The sequence below is a fragment of the Rhinolophus hipposideros genome (assembly GCF_964194185.1).
Source record: "Rhinolophus hipposideros genome assembly, chromosome: 11".
In the NCBI taxonomy this organism is placed as follows: domain Eukaryota; kingdom Metazoa; phylum Chordata; class Mammalia; order Chiroptera; family Rhinolophidae; genus Rhinolophus; species Rhinolophus hipposideros.
The window spans coordinates 52,866,353-52,884,133 of NC_138057.1; the positions used below are offsets into that span (position 1 = coordinate 52,866,353).

Sequence of the window (17,781 nt, forward strand, 5' to 3'; positions counted from 1 at the left end):
TGCTCTGCCAAGTCCAGCCCCGCCACCACCTCCTCTGGGCCTTCCGGGGAGGGAGGCATCGCCTCAGGTTCTGTTCCCCTAGCCCAGCAGGATTCCGGAGACCAACCCCACAGCCTTCTCCCTAAAAGCTCTCAGGTCATCCCAACTAAGACAAGAGGCTGCGAGCCACACCTGGGAAGCACCCTAATCTGACTCTTGCTGCCTTCCACAAGTCTCCTGAGCGGCTCTGTGCTCTGGCCCTGTGCCAAGGGGCGGGGCTGGAGATAAAAATGCCCTGATGTGATGTGGCCCCAGACTAGGCAAGTCCACGTGAATGGCAGACTCAGAGTCAGGTGGCAGGAAGGAAAAACAAGTAGGCAGAACCACTTCCAGACACAGGACAGTTACTGAAGCACGTGCTACCCGGAGGGTAACAGCCCTCAAAAGTCACAGAATCCAGACCAGAATGCCTTCTTTGGTTCTTCTGCCTCTCCTTTGTCCAGCTCCTGCTCATACCTCCCATGATGGGGAGCTCACTACCTTTCCAAGCTAATGCTTCCATCCTTGGCCCAGACTGGCTCTTGCCTGAAAGCTGTTCCTTGCACTGAGCCATAGCTTCCTTTGACTTACCCCACCTCTGCCCTCAGAGGCCCCAAGGACCTTATCTGTTGCCTCAGCCACAGAACGGTTTGTCTGAGATTTGGATACAGTGGCCATATTCCCAAGGCTTGTCTTGGAGACAAACATCCTAGGAAGAATCCTAGAATTTCTAGACTGAAAGGGCAGTTGGCAATCCAGTGGTCTAACAGTGTTCTAACTTGTTGGTTTTTGCTACAGAAGTATTTACTCAAACAGAGCTTTCTGTGGAAGCCAAAAATGTCAGACAAAAGCACTCCTGATGAGACCCCCACCCAGTCCCTCCTCACGAATGGTGACCCTTCTGTAGGCATGGGGCTGATCCAGGCCACCAAGGAGCATTGATTGAGCATCTACTATGTGGCACACATGTGTATTCAAGCCATGCTATCCACTGCAGTAGCCACTAGCCACATGTGGCTATTGAGTACTTAAAATGTGGCTAGTGCAACTGAGGAACTAAATTTCTAATTTTATTTAATTGTAATTAATTTAAATTTAATAACAGAAGTAGTGGAAAATATTTTTCTATCAATAAAGTGCCACTTCCTGTAAGGGGTATTCCCCAATCCGTTTGGTCTAATCGGCCCCTCTCTGCCTTCCTCCCCCCTCTAGTGTCATCTCTTATCACACATCACCTCACACTCTGCCCACTGAAGGGACTTTGGGCTTGCCAGTCTTGCCCACCAGACTGCGAGTTCTGCAGGGCAGGCCCTTTGTGACTGGACTCTATTACCTCCCACCCCTACCCTGATGCCTGGGTAGGAGGGTGGCACCAGGAAATGCCCACAGGGCAAAACCCAAGTCCAAGTTGTAGACTACTGTGAACTAGAGCTGAGCAAGTGACTGCCCCTTGCAGAGCCCCAGTCACCTCACCTGAGAAAGAGGGGTGAGGATCCCCAGCTGGCTTCCTCTTGGCCCTCTACTGTCTCTCTTGCTCCATGGCCTTTCCCTCAGGCTGCTGAGGTCTCCTAAGAAAAATGGTGCCATGGTCTGCAGTCCCAATGGACCCGCCCTGCAGGGCATCCGGCAAGTCGCCTGTTCCCCAGTGGCTGGTTTTCCCTTTCTCACCACTCTCAGCAGCCACCTGCTGACCATGCCCTTTTGCTGGAAACTCTTCCTCACACTGTCCCCAGGACCTGCCCAGCCTCAATCTACTCCACCTCCAAAGCAGCTCTCTGTAGCGGGTGAGGAGGAGCAGGGGCCTCAGGGGCTCTCCAGCTCCTCCCAACCCCCCAGGTGACACCAGCTGTGTGTCTTTGCCAGTGTCAAGGAACTCCCTGGGACCTTGGTTTCTTCCCTGATAAAATGGGGGTGGCAATCTCCATCTCTTCAACTCTTCAAGAAGTCAATGCAAGGATCCAGGGAGACAGAGAGGGGGTTAGGGAAAGGTCAGTAGGAAGCATTAGGCAGTACTCCTTCCAGACAATTGGCCGATGTGAGCTAGACACCTCTGTGCCACCTCTCCCCCACCTGTCTGCCACCCATATACACTCTCCATGATGCCGGGCAGAGGGTAGGGGGGCTCTGGTTGCTGCTTGGGTCTCCCACTTTTCCCAATCCTATAACTTCCAAGATCATCAAATCATTGTCCTTTAGCCCCCAGACAACAGACTGGGTCACCTCCCAAGTCTTTCTGGGGATCAGGGCTCAATCATAAATTTCAAAATTGGGAGGATCTCAAAGGTCACCCTGATCCTACATCTGATTCCTAATACTGTTGTACAGTAGCCCAGTGGGTGGCCACCTAGGCTCTACTTACATATCTCTAGTGACAGGGCACTCACTACCTCCCAGTGCAGCCCCTTTTAGCCCTAGGCCACTCTCATATTTACAGAGTTCTTTTTTATACCGAGCTGAAATCCCCTCTGCATTTCCACACACTGGTCTTTGAGGCTACACAGCAAAGTCTCACTCCTCTTGCCTTCTACGTCAGCCCTGCAAATATTTGAAGGAAACAGTCCAGTCCTGTTCATTCTTCTCATCTTTGTGCAAAAACACACCTAGAGCCTTGAGGTGTTTCTCCAGGTCCCTCTCCATCCAGATTACACCCATCTGGACACGTCCCAATTTGTCACTGTCCCCCTTAATGGTCAATACCCCAAATGGGCCACAGTCCTCAAGAATGTCTGGCTGATACAGAGCAATTTAGACTAACACCCCCCACATTCTGACCATTCTACACCTTTTAGAGCAGCTTGAAAGGCTAACCAGGGATTGTGGACCAGAGAAACAGTCAGTATAGCACCCCACAAACACAGTAAAACAGTCCCCCCAAATCAGGACCTGTTTTGTGGTAAACATCAAACTAGATTTTTTTTCTCCAAAAATCTCTGCCTGGCCCCATCAGCCTCTGACAGAGCCACACACAGCCCTCCACCATGATCAGACACAGCTGGGCCCCACCTTGGGCACATCTGCTTCGAGTCCAGGTGACAATAGGAGAAAAGATGACACCATCAACCCCATAAACCAACAGAGATGGTTGGCCCACCGCCTCCTGCAGGAACACAGCACAGCCACCCACTGAGTTAAAGACTTCTGGCATCTGCTCTGAGTGTCAGGAGCAGAGGAAAGAGGTGAGGCAGGTTTCCAAAGCTCTGAATCATCCCTGTGGGCCCCCACAGCTCCAAACAGAGGCCAGCTTCTGTAATGCCTGGAACATGCGGACCACAGGCCAATCCACTGCTGGGCTGACTCAATTTTCTAGTTACAGATCTTAAGTACTTAGGCATTTGCTCACCAGAACATACATCCCTTCCAGGGAGCTGAGAAAGGGAATTGTGCCGAGGAACAGAATAATTGAATCAAGATTTCTGTCACGCTGCTCTCAGGCCCTAGACCACAGCCTTTTTTTCCTTTTTTTTTTTCTCCTTTCTTGACTAAGGTTTTACAGACTCCCAGGGGGTCGCTTCTCTTCTCAAACCCATTACTGTCAGCAGCGCTGGCAGCCCATCCAGGGGAAAGGAGAGCCAGGTTAAGGCGGGCCAGCAAGCTCTGGAAGCCCAGCTGGCACCATTGAAGGGCTGAGACAAACCAATGGGAAGATTGTCGTCTTTGTCATCCCCAGGAGGCCCCTGCATTCCTTCCTTCCAAGCCTCAGGGCAGAGATGATGATTATTAACTTCCTCAGGCCCCCACTATCACCACCCCTGGAGGCCTTCTCCTGGGAGAGGTATGCACAGCCCCTCAGAGAACCCACCCCCTGACCCGTCCCCCCATGCGAGCCCCTCTCACTGCAGGGCACCAGGTTCCTCCCTCTCCTCCAGGGCTCCCCAACCAAGGGGAGCCGGTGTTGTGCTCAGACCCTCCACACCCTGCGCTCCGGCATCCCAGCTGCACACGCAAGGCCTTGTAAAGGCCACAAAGCTCAAACCACAGGGCTCTGCCAGGCCCGCCTTTCTCCATGCAAGGAGTAAAGTCTAGCAGGTTCCCTGTCTGCCCCCTCCCTGTGTCCAGAGAAGGGACTGGGCCTGAGCAGGCGCTGGGGACAGACTCCGGTGCTCTGCAGTAAGGGGACGCTCAGCGGGCATCTTTGCTTCCAACGCTGACTGAGCGCCCCGAAAAAGATCCTGTTGGGTCCATCCGGGACAGGGCTGCGCAGCCATCTCTTACCTTCATCTCTCTTGCGCTTGTTGGTGTCAGCGCTGGGGGAAGTGATGCCCAGGATGCCGCTGATAGAGTACGAGGAGCCAGCTGAGTCCGTGCTCACTGAGGACACCTGCGTCACGGAGCCCGTGGACACTGCACAGAGGGAGAGGGTGGTCAGGGCCTCACAGGAGGGCTGTGCGCCTGGCGGAGGGAGCGGAGGGCCGAAACAAAGGCACTCACCCTACACTGGGCTGGACCCAACTGCTAAGGGAGCAAAAGTGCAGGGATAGGGAGCAGGGTGTGTGCTGAGAACATGCAGCCACACCTGGGAGATGAGGGTGTCCCTCAGGCCATTTGCCCAGGTTACCTGCTGCTGGGGGGATGCTAGGGGAAGGATGGGCGGAGAGGACAACTGAAGGTGCAGAAACGAGAATGAGGGACAGTGTAAAAAGAGCACTAACTCCAATCCCAGCTTGTCCAAGGAGGCAGGAAACAGGGGGATGGAGAGGAGAAAGAGGGGAGCTAGGGCCCACCACCAGGCAGTGCTAAAATAAAAGACCCAGACCTACTCATTAGGCAGGTTCACTGTCTGCTTACACACCCACCCATCTACGCAAGACATAAATACCCGCACACGGGCGCACACACAGCCAACAAAATTCCAATGGCAGGCTGTCCCCGCTGTTTACAGTCCCTCACTGTCTTTTCTCCTTCCAGTTTACCTGGATTTTAATATTAATTACATAATATCGATATAGTACAATATATAATATGTAATCATATTGATATATATAATAATGATAACTATCGTTTTTTGAGAACTTACTCTGTGACAAGCATTAAGGAATTATTTAATTCTGAGAACAATCTTATAAGCTAGGTCACCCCATTGTAAAGATAAAGGAACCAAGACTCAGAGAAAGAAAGTGACTTGCCCAAGATCACACAGCTAATAAGAGGCAGAGTGGGAACTGAAGCTCAGAAGCTATTCTTTCCCCCCTATAGTAATCTGCTCCTCACTAATTAATAATGAAAACCAGTCACATGCTTCACGTTAATGCAGTGCTTTTCATTTAATGATTGCAACCCCCAGAGGGCTGTTAATTATCCCATTTATCAAATGAAGAGACTGAGGCTTCACAAAGGTGACGTGATTTGCTCAAAGTCATCTAGCCAGTAAGCAGTAGCCCTAGGACTCAGCCTCATGTCTACCGACTGAGAGTCTAGAATTTCCCTGCCCAGAAATGTGGGCAGACTTGTGACTAACCCTAGGTCTCTGAGGACCTAAGGATACGAATGGGGGAGGGGAGATTTTGTGCATGTTTCCCATTAATTCCTGGCCTCAGAGTCCAAGGGAGAGCCCAGTCAGTTAGCCATCAGGGTCCTCTCAAGCTGTACAGCTGAATTTCCATTTCTGGGCTGTGAGAATTCTTTCTTGGTTCATTAAAACCTACAAAACCAATCTCAGGCACATTTCCTTGGGCTATAACTAGCTGGAGGCAGGTGGAGCCGCCTTTGACTGGAACGTGTAGGAAATTACTAGAAATGGTGGTTGCGTAAGAAGCTGTTTGCTGTTTGCTGCTTTCCTTGGAGCACATCCAGCTCTTTTGCTCCTCCAGACCTAGAGGGAACAGTGCCTTTCTTCTCATATTTGAGTTTGATTTTAGATCTTCCTTATGAGACCCAGAAGTAGAAATCGTTAACTTCTCTTTTCCTTCAACAGAAGACGCTCCTCAAAATAGATTTATGCAAATCTCACAACCTTTTCTGTATTAAGGTGCAAAAAAAACAGAGGAAGAAGGAAGATCACAAGTTATTTGGTACTTTAGAGCCACAGATAACCAAGGTTCAGCATGTTGCTGACAGAGACGATGAGATTTGTTCCAGTATTTTGTGATTTCACTAGATTCAAAAGACTCAGGTTCCAATTCCAGCTCTACCACTTACTGGCAATGTGACCTTGGGCTAGTAATTTAATCTCTCTAAGCCTCCCTTTCCTCACTCCTCATTAAGTTTGTAAACTGTAAGGGGCTGTGCCAATATAAGAGATAGTTTTTATAAAAATTTTGGACACAAAACAAAGCATTCTGCTGACCTTTACATAGGATTATTCCTCTAACCTCACTGAAAGACTATTATCAGTTACTCTCAGTTTGATATTCAATCCTAAGAGACCTGAAATAGTTAAAAAGCTGCAGGTGAAATCTCAGCCACAAACATTTCCCCAGGAGCCTTTCTCAACCCTCTTTGCCCCAGCTCAACAGAGCTGGTGGTTCCCTCACTTCAGTTCCCACAACACCCTGGACTTTCTTCTTGAGTTTTATCACAATGTTTTGCAAACGTCTTTTTGTTACATTTCCCCATTAGACTGAGAAGCCCTTGAGAATGGGGATTTTGTCCTGCCTCCTAATTAAAATATTAGTTTCCGATGCCAAGGTCTGCATATGTAGCAGAGGCTTAGCAAAAACTTTATGAATGGATTACTAAATGAAGAATGATTTTATGGCAGGAAGGAATTCTGTCTTACCTTCACCCAAACAGGCAACCATGGAGGATCAGAGACCTCACAGAGCACCTTGTTTGGTCCACAAATGGGGAAACTGAGGCTCCAAGAGGCGAAGGGACTTACACAGTTTACTCGGTGCATTCCTGACAGAGCAGGAACTATAAGCCAGACCTCTGCCTGTACCCCTTCACCACGAGGAGTTCGGTTTCCATTTAAAGGATGGACAAGTGTGTGGAAATTGTGTAGAATCTGAGGCATGATTAAGTGGAATTCACAGGGACTCTGGCAACCAGAATTGGCAGAGGCTTGCTGAACGGTTGCCCACTTTTTTATAGTAGAATAACCTCCCCCAGCTAACCGGAGGGGTTTCCTTTGTCCCAAGTGGAGACGTAGGCCTTAAATAGACACGTGTCATTTTCATCTCACAATCTTTGCAGAGAAGGGAAGGCAAGGGAAACCTCTGAACTCTTGAGTACAGTTAACCCTTAACAGCAAAGGTTTGAGCTGCACAGGCCCACTTATACACAGCTTTTTTTCAATAAATAGACAGACAGCCCTCTCTATCCCCTGGTTTCACATCCACAGATTCAACCAACCACGATCAAAAGCAGTATTTTTGTTCGGAGGATGGGAGTCAGAGGGTGCTGAAGGCCGGCAGTATGCATTGTTCTGCATAGTTTTAGATAAGGGACTTGAGCATCCACAGATTTTGGTATCTGTGGCGGGGTCCTGGAACCAATCCCCTGTGGATACTAAGAGACACTGAAGTTTTGGGGGAGTCAAAAGTTATACTCAGATTTTCAACTGTGGGGGCAAGGGTCACCACCCTTAACCCCAACATTGTTCAAGGGTCAACTACTAGGAAACATGACTCGCATTTTTATAAGTCATGATCACTCTCAGACTTCACCCGTGAGTGTCAGAAACTCCACTAGCAGCCCTTGACTGTTCACGGAGCACATGAGTTCGAAGCAAGAGAGAGAGAGAGAGAAAGTTTGGGAAGTTTTGCCACATCTTCACTCAAGACTGCAAGTGCACAAAGAATTGTAGAAGAGCTGGTTGATAGAAGAAAAAAAACACATTCAAAACTACTTACTGACTAATGATGCAGAAAATGTTATGAATAAGTACCCCTTTCTTGATTTATTACTTTAATTATCTGACATTCTATAGACCCCCATTAGTGGATTTTTTTTTTTTGGCTTAGATTTCAATTTTCTGTCTCATGCTGAAAGCTATTTATCATAATAATCAGTAAAATTCAAAACCTTTTAGCAGTATTTATAAAATTCATTTACCGGGTTCAGCCCTTGGAGAATGACAAAGAAGGCGCATTAGTACGTGTGCCGAAGTGTTTTATGCAGAATTATCTGTCCATAAGAATGATTAAAAGTTCTTTAGAATATTTGGAGCCCATTAGATTTTTAAAAAAATTTTTTTAAAGTTCTTACCTATGCTGTGACTGGTAGCTGGGACCGGCTGGTTGGGTGGCTGTTGTACTTTTGTCCGGATGATCCTGTGGACAGTGGGAAGAAAAGAAATAGCTATTTACCATGATGGAAAAGAGTCCTCAACGAACTATGCACAGACAATCAGAAAACCCTTATCCAGCTGGATCGCAGGTCAAGCTGGGGCAGAGGGAAGGGGAGATTATGAACACAGGGTGGGAGTTAGAGGGTTGGAAAAGTGATAGTCCCAACTCAGCCCCTACCTCCCTGGGTGTCTTTGGGTAACTTGCACCCCTCTCTGGGGTGCCTCTTCTGTAGAAAAAGATGATGTGTTAATGTTACAAAGGTATTCCTTTCCTGGGAGTAGCTCCAGCTCCATAAACGCGCTGAGTGACCTCAGCTCCCCCCCCCACCGTCCCCCATCTGCGAAATGAAAGGACTGGCCCAAGTGACCTCGCTGTCCCCTAGCAGCCCTCACACTCTGGTTTCTCTGCCTTAGAGAGCCACAGGAGGAGTAACATCCCTGCCCAACGGAAATCACCAAGGAAGGGGATGTATGAGTTGCTCTGAAACTAGAAAGGGTTAAAGTGCTGCCAGGAAAGGCTTGATCTGGTTTTGCTAAGAGGAAGTCTTCAAGAACCTCAAGGTAAAGCTTCACAGGTCTGGGAGCCAGGGGCGACCTGGCCTGTCTTTCCAGAGACCTTGCTCCAGTTCTAACAGGAATCTGATTGTGACCCTGGACAAGTCCATTCCCTTGTGGGCCTCAATACAATAAGGCAGTTAGAACAGAGCCCTCTTTGCTTACTTTAAGTAAGTGAATCCTTTTCACACACAACGTCTTATGGAAAAGCCCAGTGTATAAAACAGATAATAGTGGTGCTATCTTCCCTTTACCGCCTGGCAGCTCTGATGGTCCCTTCTGCAGAACCTTGGGCTCTGGGAAGCTTACTTTGCAAATTTCCAGCTGGGACAATGCATGGGGACTCCATGAGACCCTAACCCTGGTATGTCAACCAAGGCTGGGCCAAAAGTCCTTTTGGGGTCTTCAAGAAACTTCCTTCCCTGGCATTTGGGAGAAGGGTGGGTGGTAATAAAATATTCAGCTTCTTTGGAAAAGTTCTATTCAGCCTCCAACTATTATCCTTGAAAAGATCATTTATTAGAGTTTTTCCTGATCATAAAAGTACTCTGTGCTCATTGTAGACTATTTTGACAACTTTAAAGAAGACATCTAAAACCACATTTTGATGTACAGTTGACCCTTGAACAACACGGTTTTGAACTACACGTGTCCACTTACTATACATGGATTTTTTTCAATAAATATACAGTCAACCCTCGGTATCCCTGTGTTTCACAATTACAGATTCAACCAACTGCAGATGGAAAACAGTATTTTCACACCGAGCTTGGGAATCCTCGGATGTAGAGAGCCAACTATATGCATTGATCTATACCATTTTATATAAGAGACTTGAGCATTCAGGATTTTGGCATCCTTGGGGGTCCCGGAACAGATCTCCCGTGGATACAAAGGGATGACTACAGTTAAGTTTTGGGGAAGTCAAAAGTTATATGTGGATTTTCAAGTGCTCAGGGGTGGGCACCAATAACCCCTGCATTGTTCAAGGGTCAACTGTATTTTCTTTCTGCTAGCATTCCTGTACATATTTGGAAACATCCTTTTTATTAAGACAAAATCAGGATTAAACCACGTGTACAGTTTTGTATCATCCTCTTTTCACTCAACATTATAGGAAAAGCTTTTTCACAGTCCAGACCATTTTTTCTGAAAGTCCGTTTCAAGCTATACTGGGTCTCCAGCTTGTGCAAGTGGAGAGGAAGGACAGGGTGGCAGGTGACCCCCCTTCACCTCATCAGGCTGTGGCCCTCTGTGATCTCACGGCTCAGCACTGGGCACCGAGGGCACTCAGCATCCTCAGCTGATAGCCTGGACTGGACGTTTCTGTTCACACCACAGCCCAACAACCACAGGCCCTCTGGAGCCCAGGCCAGGTGAGCCTTCACGTCCTTTGCCCTTTTCTGACAAGTCAGTGGGAGTATTGCCTCAAATACATTCAGAGTGTTTGTTTGTTTGTTTGTTTGTTTTCTCCAACATTCAAACCACTTATTTTCACTAAGCAAACATGAAGCGTATTGACAAAGACCTGGGAGTGAGGTAGTCTTTTTGACCACGTGGATTAAAGCTAGTATCTGATCTAAACTTTGTATTTTTGTCTATGTCACCGCCTCTGTGTGTGTCTGTGTGTGTGTGTGTGTGTGTGTGTGTGTGTGTGTGTCTACAGAGATACAGCGATGTGAACATGTGGGTATACCAGATATAAATATAATTTATCTATATTACGGTTTATATACATCCAAATATATGATAAAATATATTGTAACTATTTTCCATTGAAGTCCAGCATAAAATCCTAATTTTTCAAAGTATTATCTAGCCATTATATTTAGTCCATAAGCAAAGCAGATTATAGTTTCCTTATTTTTCATTTCAATATTTATAAATCATTGGCAAGCATTTATCCATTATTATAAATCATGAAGAAGCAGCTGCAGCATAGGGGTTATACAGGCCCCAGAGCCAGACGACTTAGAGTCTGAATCCCAGTCTTGCCATTTACCAGCTGCATGATTTTGGGTAAATTACTTAACCTCTCTGTGCCTCAGTTTCTTCATCTGCGAAATGGGAGTAAGATTCATTCGTACTTCATAAAGTTATTAAGATGATTAAATTAATTAAGTACTTAAAGCCATGGCTGCTGTGTAATAAGTGCTCAATAAATGGGAGCTGTTGCTATCGTTAGTGGAATCTTCATGAAGATTAATAACCAGCTTCAATCTTAAAAGGTTCATATTTTCTACAAATGCCTTAAAAACACATGGGATCCCCTTGGGAGCTGGGGAGAGAAAAATAGCTATCCCCACACCCAATTTTAAGGCTGCAATGGGATTGTCTTCTATCGGTGAGACCCGAATTAGAGGGAACTGTCCAAAGCTGTTCCCAGGGATAGAGATTTTGCCCATCTGCTTGCAGCAGCTGCCAAGAAAAGAACAAAGAGCATAATCTTCCACTGAGAAGAAATAATAGTGGGAAGAACAAGACTAACTGAATTATAGCAATTCTAGAAAAGTTGAAAAATAACAAGCAACGTCAAGACTCATCACCATAAGAGCCACACTCAGGACCTTTTCTAAGAGGCAGTCGGAGCTAATTGGCAGTTCACATTGAAACATACAGCTTTCACTTTGCTAAGCATGAGCACGACCCTGGGTGCCATATGAACATCCTAGATGGTCCAACAGAAAAGGGAGCTCAGCAATCAACCAGTTCCCATGAGTGATGAAACTGAAACCCAGCATGCTCAAGTGACTTGCTCAAGGTCACACAGTAAGTCAGCGCCCACACCTGGGCACTTTTCTTTCAGCCACATTCAAAGGAAGTGGTCCCTCTGATAAATACTTGCTGTATGAGGCATAAATCCTATTTGGATTCAAATCAATTTAAAATCTGAGGATTAAAAGCCCATGGAACTTCAGTTATTACAGGTATTTGTAAGAATACTATTTCAATATCACAGCCACTCTTTTGAAAGGCTAGGTCTTCTCAACACCACCACCACCACCACCACACACACACAAAATTACGTTGAAAGAGAAAACCATGATGCCTTCAAAAAGGAAATGGGGAGATAGGGCTGAAGAAGTATCCATGTCTGCTGCACTGAGCTAATTGCCGTTAGTTCAGTAAAAATCTTGGGCCATCAGCTGTGCTAAGAGTCCAAAAACCAAGGGTCCAACTGGGCCAAGCGGGGAGAGGGCCCACAGGTGACACTCAGGCCTGTGACCGATGTGGAAAAGAAAGAGGGAGTGGGTAAACAGTCTCAGAAGGCTTGTTGCCAAATTTAGGGTTAAGGGCAGACTTTATAAACTGTCATCCACAGGCCACATCCATCACTGAGCAAGTTTTGTTTGGCCTGCACAGTATATTTCTTTTTATTTGAATTAGTTGCCAATATTTGTAAGTTGGGAGCTCTTACATGAATACATGAATTTCTAGCTTCCCTTGAAAAATCAGAACACCTGGTAATTCTGAGCCCTCATTCTCACACGGCAACAACCAGTTGGTGCTAATGGAGCTGCCCCTCTAAACTGGGAATGCCACTCAAAGTTCCCCACCATTTGGCCCCTGGTTTAGAGCCGTGGGACTGGAATAAAAGAAGGGGCAAACAGTGGAGATGACCCTGTGGCCACCAGAATAGCTACAAGTCCAGCCACCACTACCTCCCTAGCTGTTTGAAGTAGGGGAATAGTGAGAAGTTGCCTCCAAGGGAAGCAGGGGCTGGGAAAAGGCGCTATGGACCCTCATACACAATGACACTTGCAAGACAGTTCTTTAGAAGCTGAATCTGTTTGAATTCAGTGGGAGCTTTGCCTTCATATAGAAAACAAAACTATGCTGGGATGGCTCAGGCTTTTTAGGGGTGGGGGCAGAATGCAGCAACATGAGATAGTCCCACACTTAGTTTATTTGCATTGCGGGGTTGGTTGTTAAAGACACCAAGGAGCTCTCATTGAACGATGTGGTGAGGAGCCAGAGAATGCTCCCCGAGAGGAGCCCCTACTGGGGAGCACAAGAGATGGCCATGGATCGCAGAGGAAGCCTGCAGACAGGCAGCAAAACGTGCAGGCTGCGAGGCTCAGAAATGAAGTAGAAATGCCGATTGTACTTCTCTGCTCACAGGTCCTCAGTTCTGTCACTGGCAGAGTCCCGCAGGGCAGTGGTAGAAAGAGACCAACCCTCCATTTACCATCAGGGGACCCAGGCCCTTTACTCCCTTCTCTATCACAAAATCACCGTTCTTCTGCACTCCACATTTGGGCCTTCGTTTGTATACCTGTCATAGGCTAGGGTTAGGCCTTGAGGGCTGTCGGAGACCACAGATGTGAAAGCACCTGAGAGGCACAGCCAGCTAGTCACTGTTATGGACGAGGATGTCCAGGAGACCCCTGAGGCTACCCACGGCCCCAGCAACCAGCAATCAGAGCCCACCCCACCCCCGCAGCCTCCGCATAGCACAGCTCCAGGGACAAAGCATCCGCGGAGCCACAATTTCCCTAGACACTCCTAAGTACGCCCTTCATAGCTTTTTCCACGTCTGTAATTACTGTGTCCCATTTACTTCGTATGTTTCCTTCAAATAACTTACTTTTTCACTTAAATAGGCAACATTAGTTCTTTACTGTAAACGGGGGGAGTTCATGATGTTCACACTCCCTGGTTTGATGTGCTCGTTATTTCTAAAATACATTCAAACAAATTCATCATGAACCAATTTTTATCCTCGTGTCTCAGAGGCTGTAAGCTGGAGATCTGCAAATAAGTTATGCTTGTCCTGTAAGGCATTTTTTCATTGAAATTAATTGCCACCATTTAAAAATATAGAGATTTCGTTTACACAAGTACACATATATACACGCACACACAAGTCCTAGTTTCTGGCTTCTCTGTAAGCATGGAAAAAAGCTGGCAAACACTGGGCAGCACTCAGCTGGAGCTGAGAAGCCACTGCCCCTTCCAGAGGGCACGTACTGTCTAGTTTGCCACAGACCCAACCTTTCCCTATCACCTTATGCCTGCCCTGCTTCTCTTGCTGCATTTTCTGCTGGCCCCACGTAGGCATTAGAGAGTGGGACCCCCACAGGCAACCTAAGTTATCTTTTGAACCACTAATTCCATGTATACACTACATGGGCAAATCTGTGCGCCCCCAAAGCCTGACCACGGGTGTGGCAGAGGTTCCTCTGCAGAGCAGGCTGACTGCTCCTTCATTGCTTTAGGTAGTGTATGCCTCACTCCACAGTCAGGCTTTTAGAGACTCGGAGAAAAAAGATCATGTTGCTTTGTGTCATAGAAATCCTGCAACAAGCCAAAAGCAGGGGACTCACAAGGCACATCGGGGCCGCTCATAACCCAGAAAAAGAACAGGAGTTATTCCTCCCAAGCTCATCACAATAGTTGTCATTTTGTGCCTAATTCAGGCTGTCCAGACTTCTAAGTACATACCAGAGTCCCAGCCTGGACAAGGAGCCCCCCTAGAATAGAGACTCAGAGACTGTGTGCCTGGTTCCCCTCTCTTTTCTCAGCACCTCGTGTGATGCCAGCGCCAAAGTAAAGGTTTACTGAAAAAAGAAAATCAGGCTAATAGTTTATGAAATAACAGTACTCAAAACGTCGACGCATGCTCGTTCGCACAGTGATTCTGTGCATTTGCGTCATTACAGAAGGGATGACTCTCAGGACCAGAGGAGGTCTCAGAGACATTCTAGTACAACCGCTCTTTCTGGTTGGGATGAGGGGTCCCCTAGCCCAGGCAGGCTCTACACTGACAAAGATAAAGCATGACCTTGAAGAAATGCGAACTGCTCAAGTTGTCAGTCTGCTGGTTTCTCTTTTCTTTGTGGAGTTTACAGAATGGTCATTCTGTTCATCTCACAATTTCATCCCTGACTCTGTGGGTTTAAGTGGAGTGGAGACTGCACCATCTATAAAAAAAGCTTTCTCTCAGGAATTTATTTGTAAAGCTCTGAGAGCTCTATTACATATATCCTGGATCACACTAGAGAGGAGAAGGAGCCCTTGTGGCTCCTAGTAAGACCCCCAAGCCTGGCAATCGTGGTATTTCTGGGGTTCATTCTGTCCATGGGTGAGATGTGGGGCAACTGGCGAGAGGGCAACTCCCTAACTCCACAGCATCTTAGCATCTCAGACGTCGTTCTTGGAGATCACAGACCCACATTGGAACCGCCAGGGCCCTGGGCTCAGAGAAAGGAAGAGCTCTGTCAAGGTGACACTTTGAGTTTATGACAGAGCTGGGACAAGGAGCTAAAACTCCCAACTCCAAGTCAGAGATCTGTTCCCTACACTCAGTGGCTCACCCTCTGCCCTGACTAAACTCAGGGTTTGGCTTCCTGGGAAGCTCTGAGATGGGCCGATGCTAAGACTTTGAGACTAGGCTTGCAAGGAAGGGACATTTGTGAAGGCCTCATCAGGACAATTCACTGTTAAGATCTCCATACACAGAGTAGGTGGTAAAAGGGAGTGATGGAAATCACTCTGGACTCAGAAGACTCTCATGGCCTCCTCTGCCTGAGCATCGAACTCCCTTCTACTTTGGAGAGAAGAGAAGGGCAATAAAAAGACCCATCTGGCTCCATGAGCCGCCCTCGTGTCCAGTGACCCCTAAGGGACCTTGGTGAAAGGAGAGACCAGATCTTCAGGGAGGGCACACACAGAGCCTCCAGGACGCCCCCCTCTGCCCAGATCCCTACACCCCTACAGGCAGCAGCCCCTTACCTGTTGATGGAACTGACACTGGGCACCGTGTCATTGTCACACACCCGTTCTGCCAGCAGCCGGTCCCTGATCTCCCAGGCAAACATGGTGGGATTTTGGCGTTTATATTCGGCGATTTTTTCTACCACTTTGGGTGTGGCAACCTTTGGTTTGGATCCTCCAATTACCCCAGGCTTGATGCTCCCCGTCTCATAATACCTAGGGCCAAAGAGAAAGGAGCTCAGCCCCGAGGAACCAGCAAAATGGATGTTGGTAACAATATAACAGGCTACTCTATCCTGGAAACACCCAGAGCTGCGCTGTCCAGTACAGTAGCCCCTAGCCATCTGTGGCTTTTACATTTTTGAAATGTGGCTCGTTTGAACTGGTACATGCTGTAAACAAAAAACACACACCACATTTTCAAAACTTAGTACAAAAAAAGAATATAAAATGTCTCATTAATAGTTTTTACTTTGGTTACATGTTGAAATGATAAGTTTCTTATCTATTTGGTTAAATGCGACATATAATTTAAATTAATTGTACCTGTTTCCTTTTCCTTTTGTAATGTGTTACTAGAAAATTTTAAATTTCATAGGTAGTCCACATTATACTTCATTTGGACAGCACTGGTCAGGATGCTATGCATTCATTCATTCATTCATTCATTCATTCATATTTATCTACCATTCTACAGGTTACAGAACACTTTCAAGTCAGTTTTCCCATTTTGAATGAGTGAATGAATAAGTAAATGGGTCTCCACCTACAAGAATAAAACAGAGATCCATAGAGGTTAAATGGCTTGTCCAGAGTCACACAAAACACACTGACCAAACCAGAACTGTGGCACCGCCTCCTGAGCTGTCATTTCTCCAGAAAGTTGGCTGGTACCTTTAACTTGCCAGCAATTTCATCCCCTAGCAGATTCATCTACCTTCTGTAAAACCGTCCCCTAGAATGCAACTTATTTTTCCATAAGAAAAAAACAATAACCCTGGTTGAAAATTAAAGGGAATGTTGGATTCCAGAATTAAGTGGAAATATGTGTCATGGAGAAGTCAAAACGCAAGTGATCAAAAAAGCCAACCACAAGTCGCAGCAGCTCTTCCAGGGACCTCCCCTGAGGTAAATCGCTGTTTCTAAGGACATTTTCATGCTACCAGCTCTTCCTCGTTAAGGCAAATAGGATGTCAGGGTTTTACAGTAACACCGAGACCAGGGAGATGAGTGCCATGAAAGATCATTTCAGGGGGAAAAAAACGACTTGATTCCTTTTCGGAGTCTGAGTCTTGACTGGATGTCTCTCTCAATATTTACAGAGGAATTCTTGACTTCCTCTTGCAAAGGAGATTCTCTTGCAGTTGAAATGTCTTTTGAACCAAAAGGACATTTTAGAAATGACTGGTAATTTTCAAGCCTAACAAGAGTTTATAATTGATAAGGGAAAGAGGTGATCCTCTCATGAGACGGGTGGGAAAGGTTACCCAGAACAATGACTGCTTGCATTGAAAGAGATGCTGAAATTCTCAGCGTGAGTGAGTCTGGGTAGGGCCAACTTAGTGAATATTCTAGAAATGGATGAAATAATTTGGGAGCGATAATGTGGAAGTAGAAATTCTATTTTTCATTGAAAAGAGTGAGTCAAATTGGACCATAAGGCAAAACTCAACCTATTCTCCCTCTTCCTATAATTGCTGAAAATTTGTTGTGAGTCACACACAGCTTTTTAGAAATATCTAAGAAAATACTTTTTTAGAAAAGTACCTAAATCAAGGCACCCAATAATCTCTGCAGCCTCCAAACATCCTTTCAATTTTACGACAGAAAGGCATTCGTTAATATCAATGCAACAACTCATTTATTTCAGCGCAGTGCTCTAGAGTTTACAGAGCTCTTCCTTGAATTATCTTGATCCTCACACCAATCCTGAGAGTCCAGTAGGGTTTTGTAGAAAAGAAAACTGATGATTAGAAGATTAACTGACTTGCACAATTCCTTTCTAGAAGTTAAGGGCAACACCAGCTTTCCACGCTGACTCTGAATCCAGTGCTCCTCCCACTAGATCAAACTACTGCTTTGGTCGTAAAAAGTTAAGCAGCGATAATAATAATAATAATCCCTTGCAATTGTAGAGCACTTTACTGTCTACCAGGAATTTTAACAAGCATTTTTTCTTTCATTCACTCGCTACACCTATAGTCACCAAGTACCTGTTAGAACAGGCGTTATAGGCACACAGACAACCCTGTGTTGGATACTCA

General features: G+C 46.4%; 1 protein-coding gene across 8 annotated transcripts in view; it reads right to left on the bottom strand.

Annotated features, from left to right (window-relative positions):
• Positions 1-17,781, bottom strand: part of PAX5 (paired box 5) — a gene marked incomplete at both ends in the record, with an annotated part of 179,055 nt that overhangs the window by 144,911 nt on the left and 16,363 nt on the right. For 5 of the 8 annotated variants that reach the window (XM_081067160.1, XM_081067158.1, XM_081067157.1 and 2 more), the window contains 3 exons: positions 4,231-4,359; positions 8,164-8,228; positions 15,536-15,733. In XM_081067160.1, the coding sequence (XP_080923286.1) occupies positions 4,231-4,359; positions 8,164-8,228; positions 15,536-15,733 (392 nt within the window). The remainder of the gene's footprint in view (positions 1-4,230; positions 4,360-8,163; positions 8,229-15,535; positions 15,734-17,781) is intronic. The other 3 variants (XM_081067161.1, XM_081067159.1, XM_081067162.1) reach the window with 2 other exon arrangements.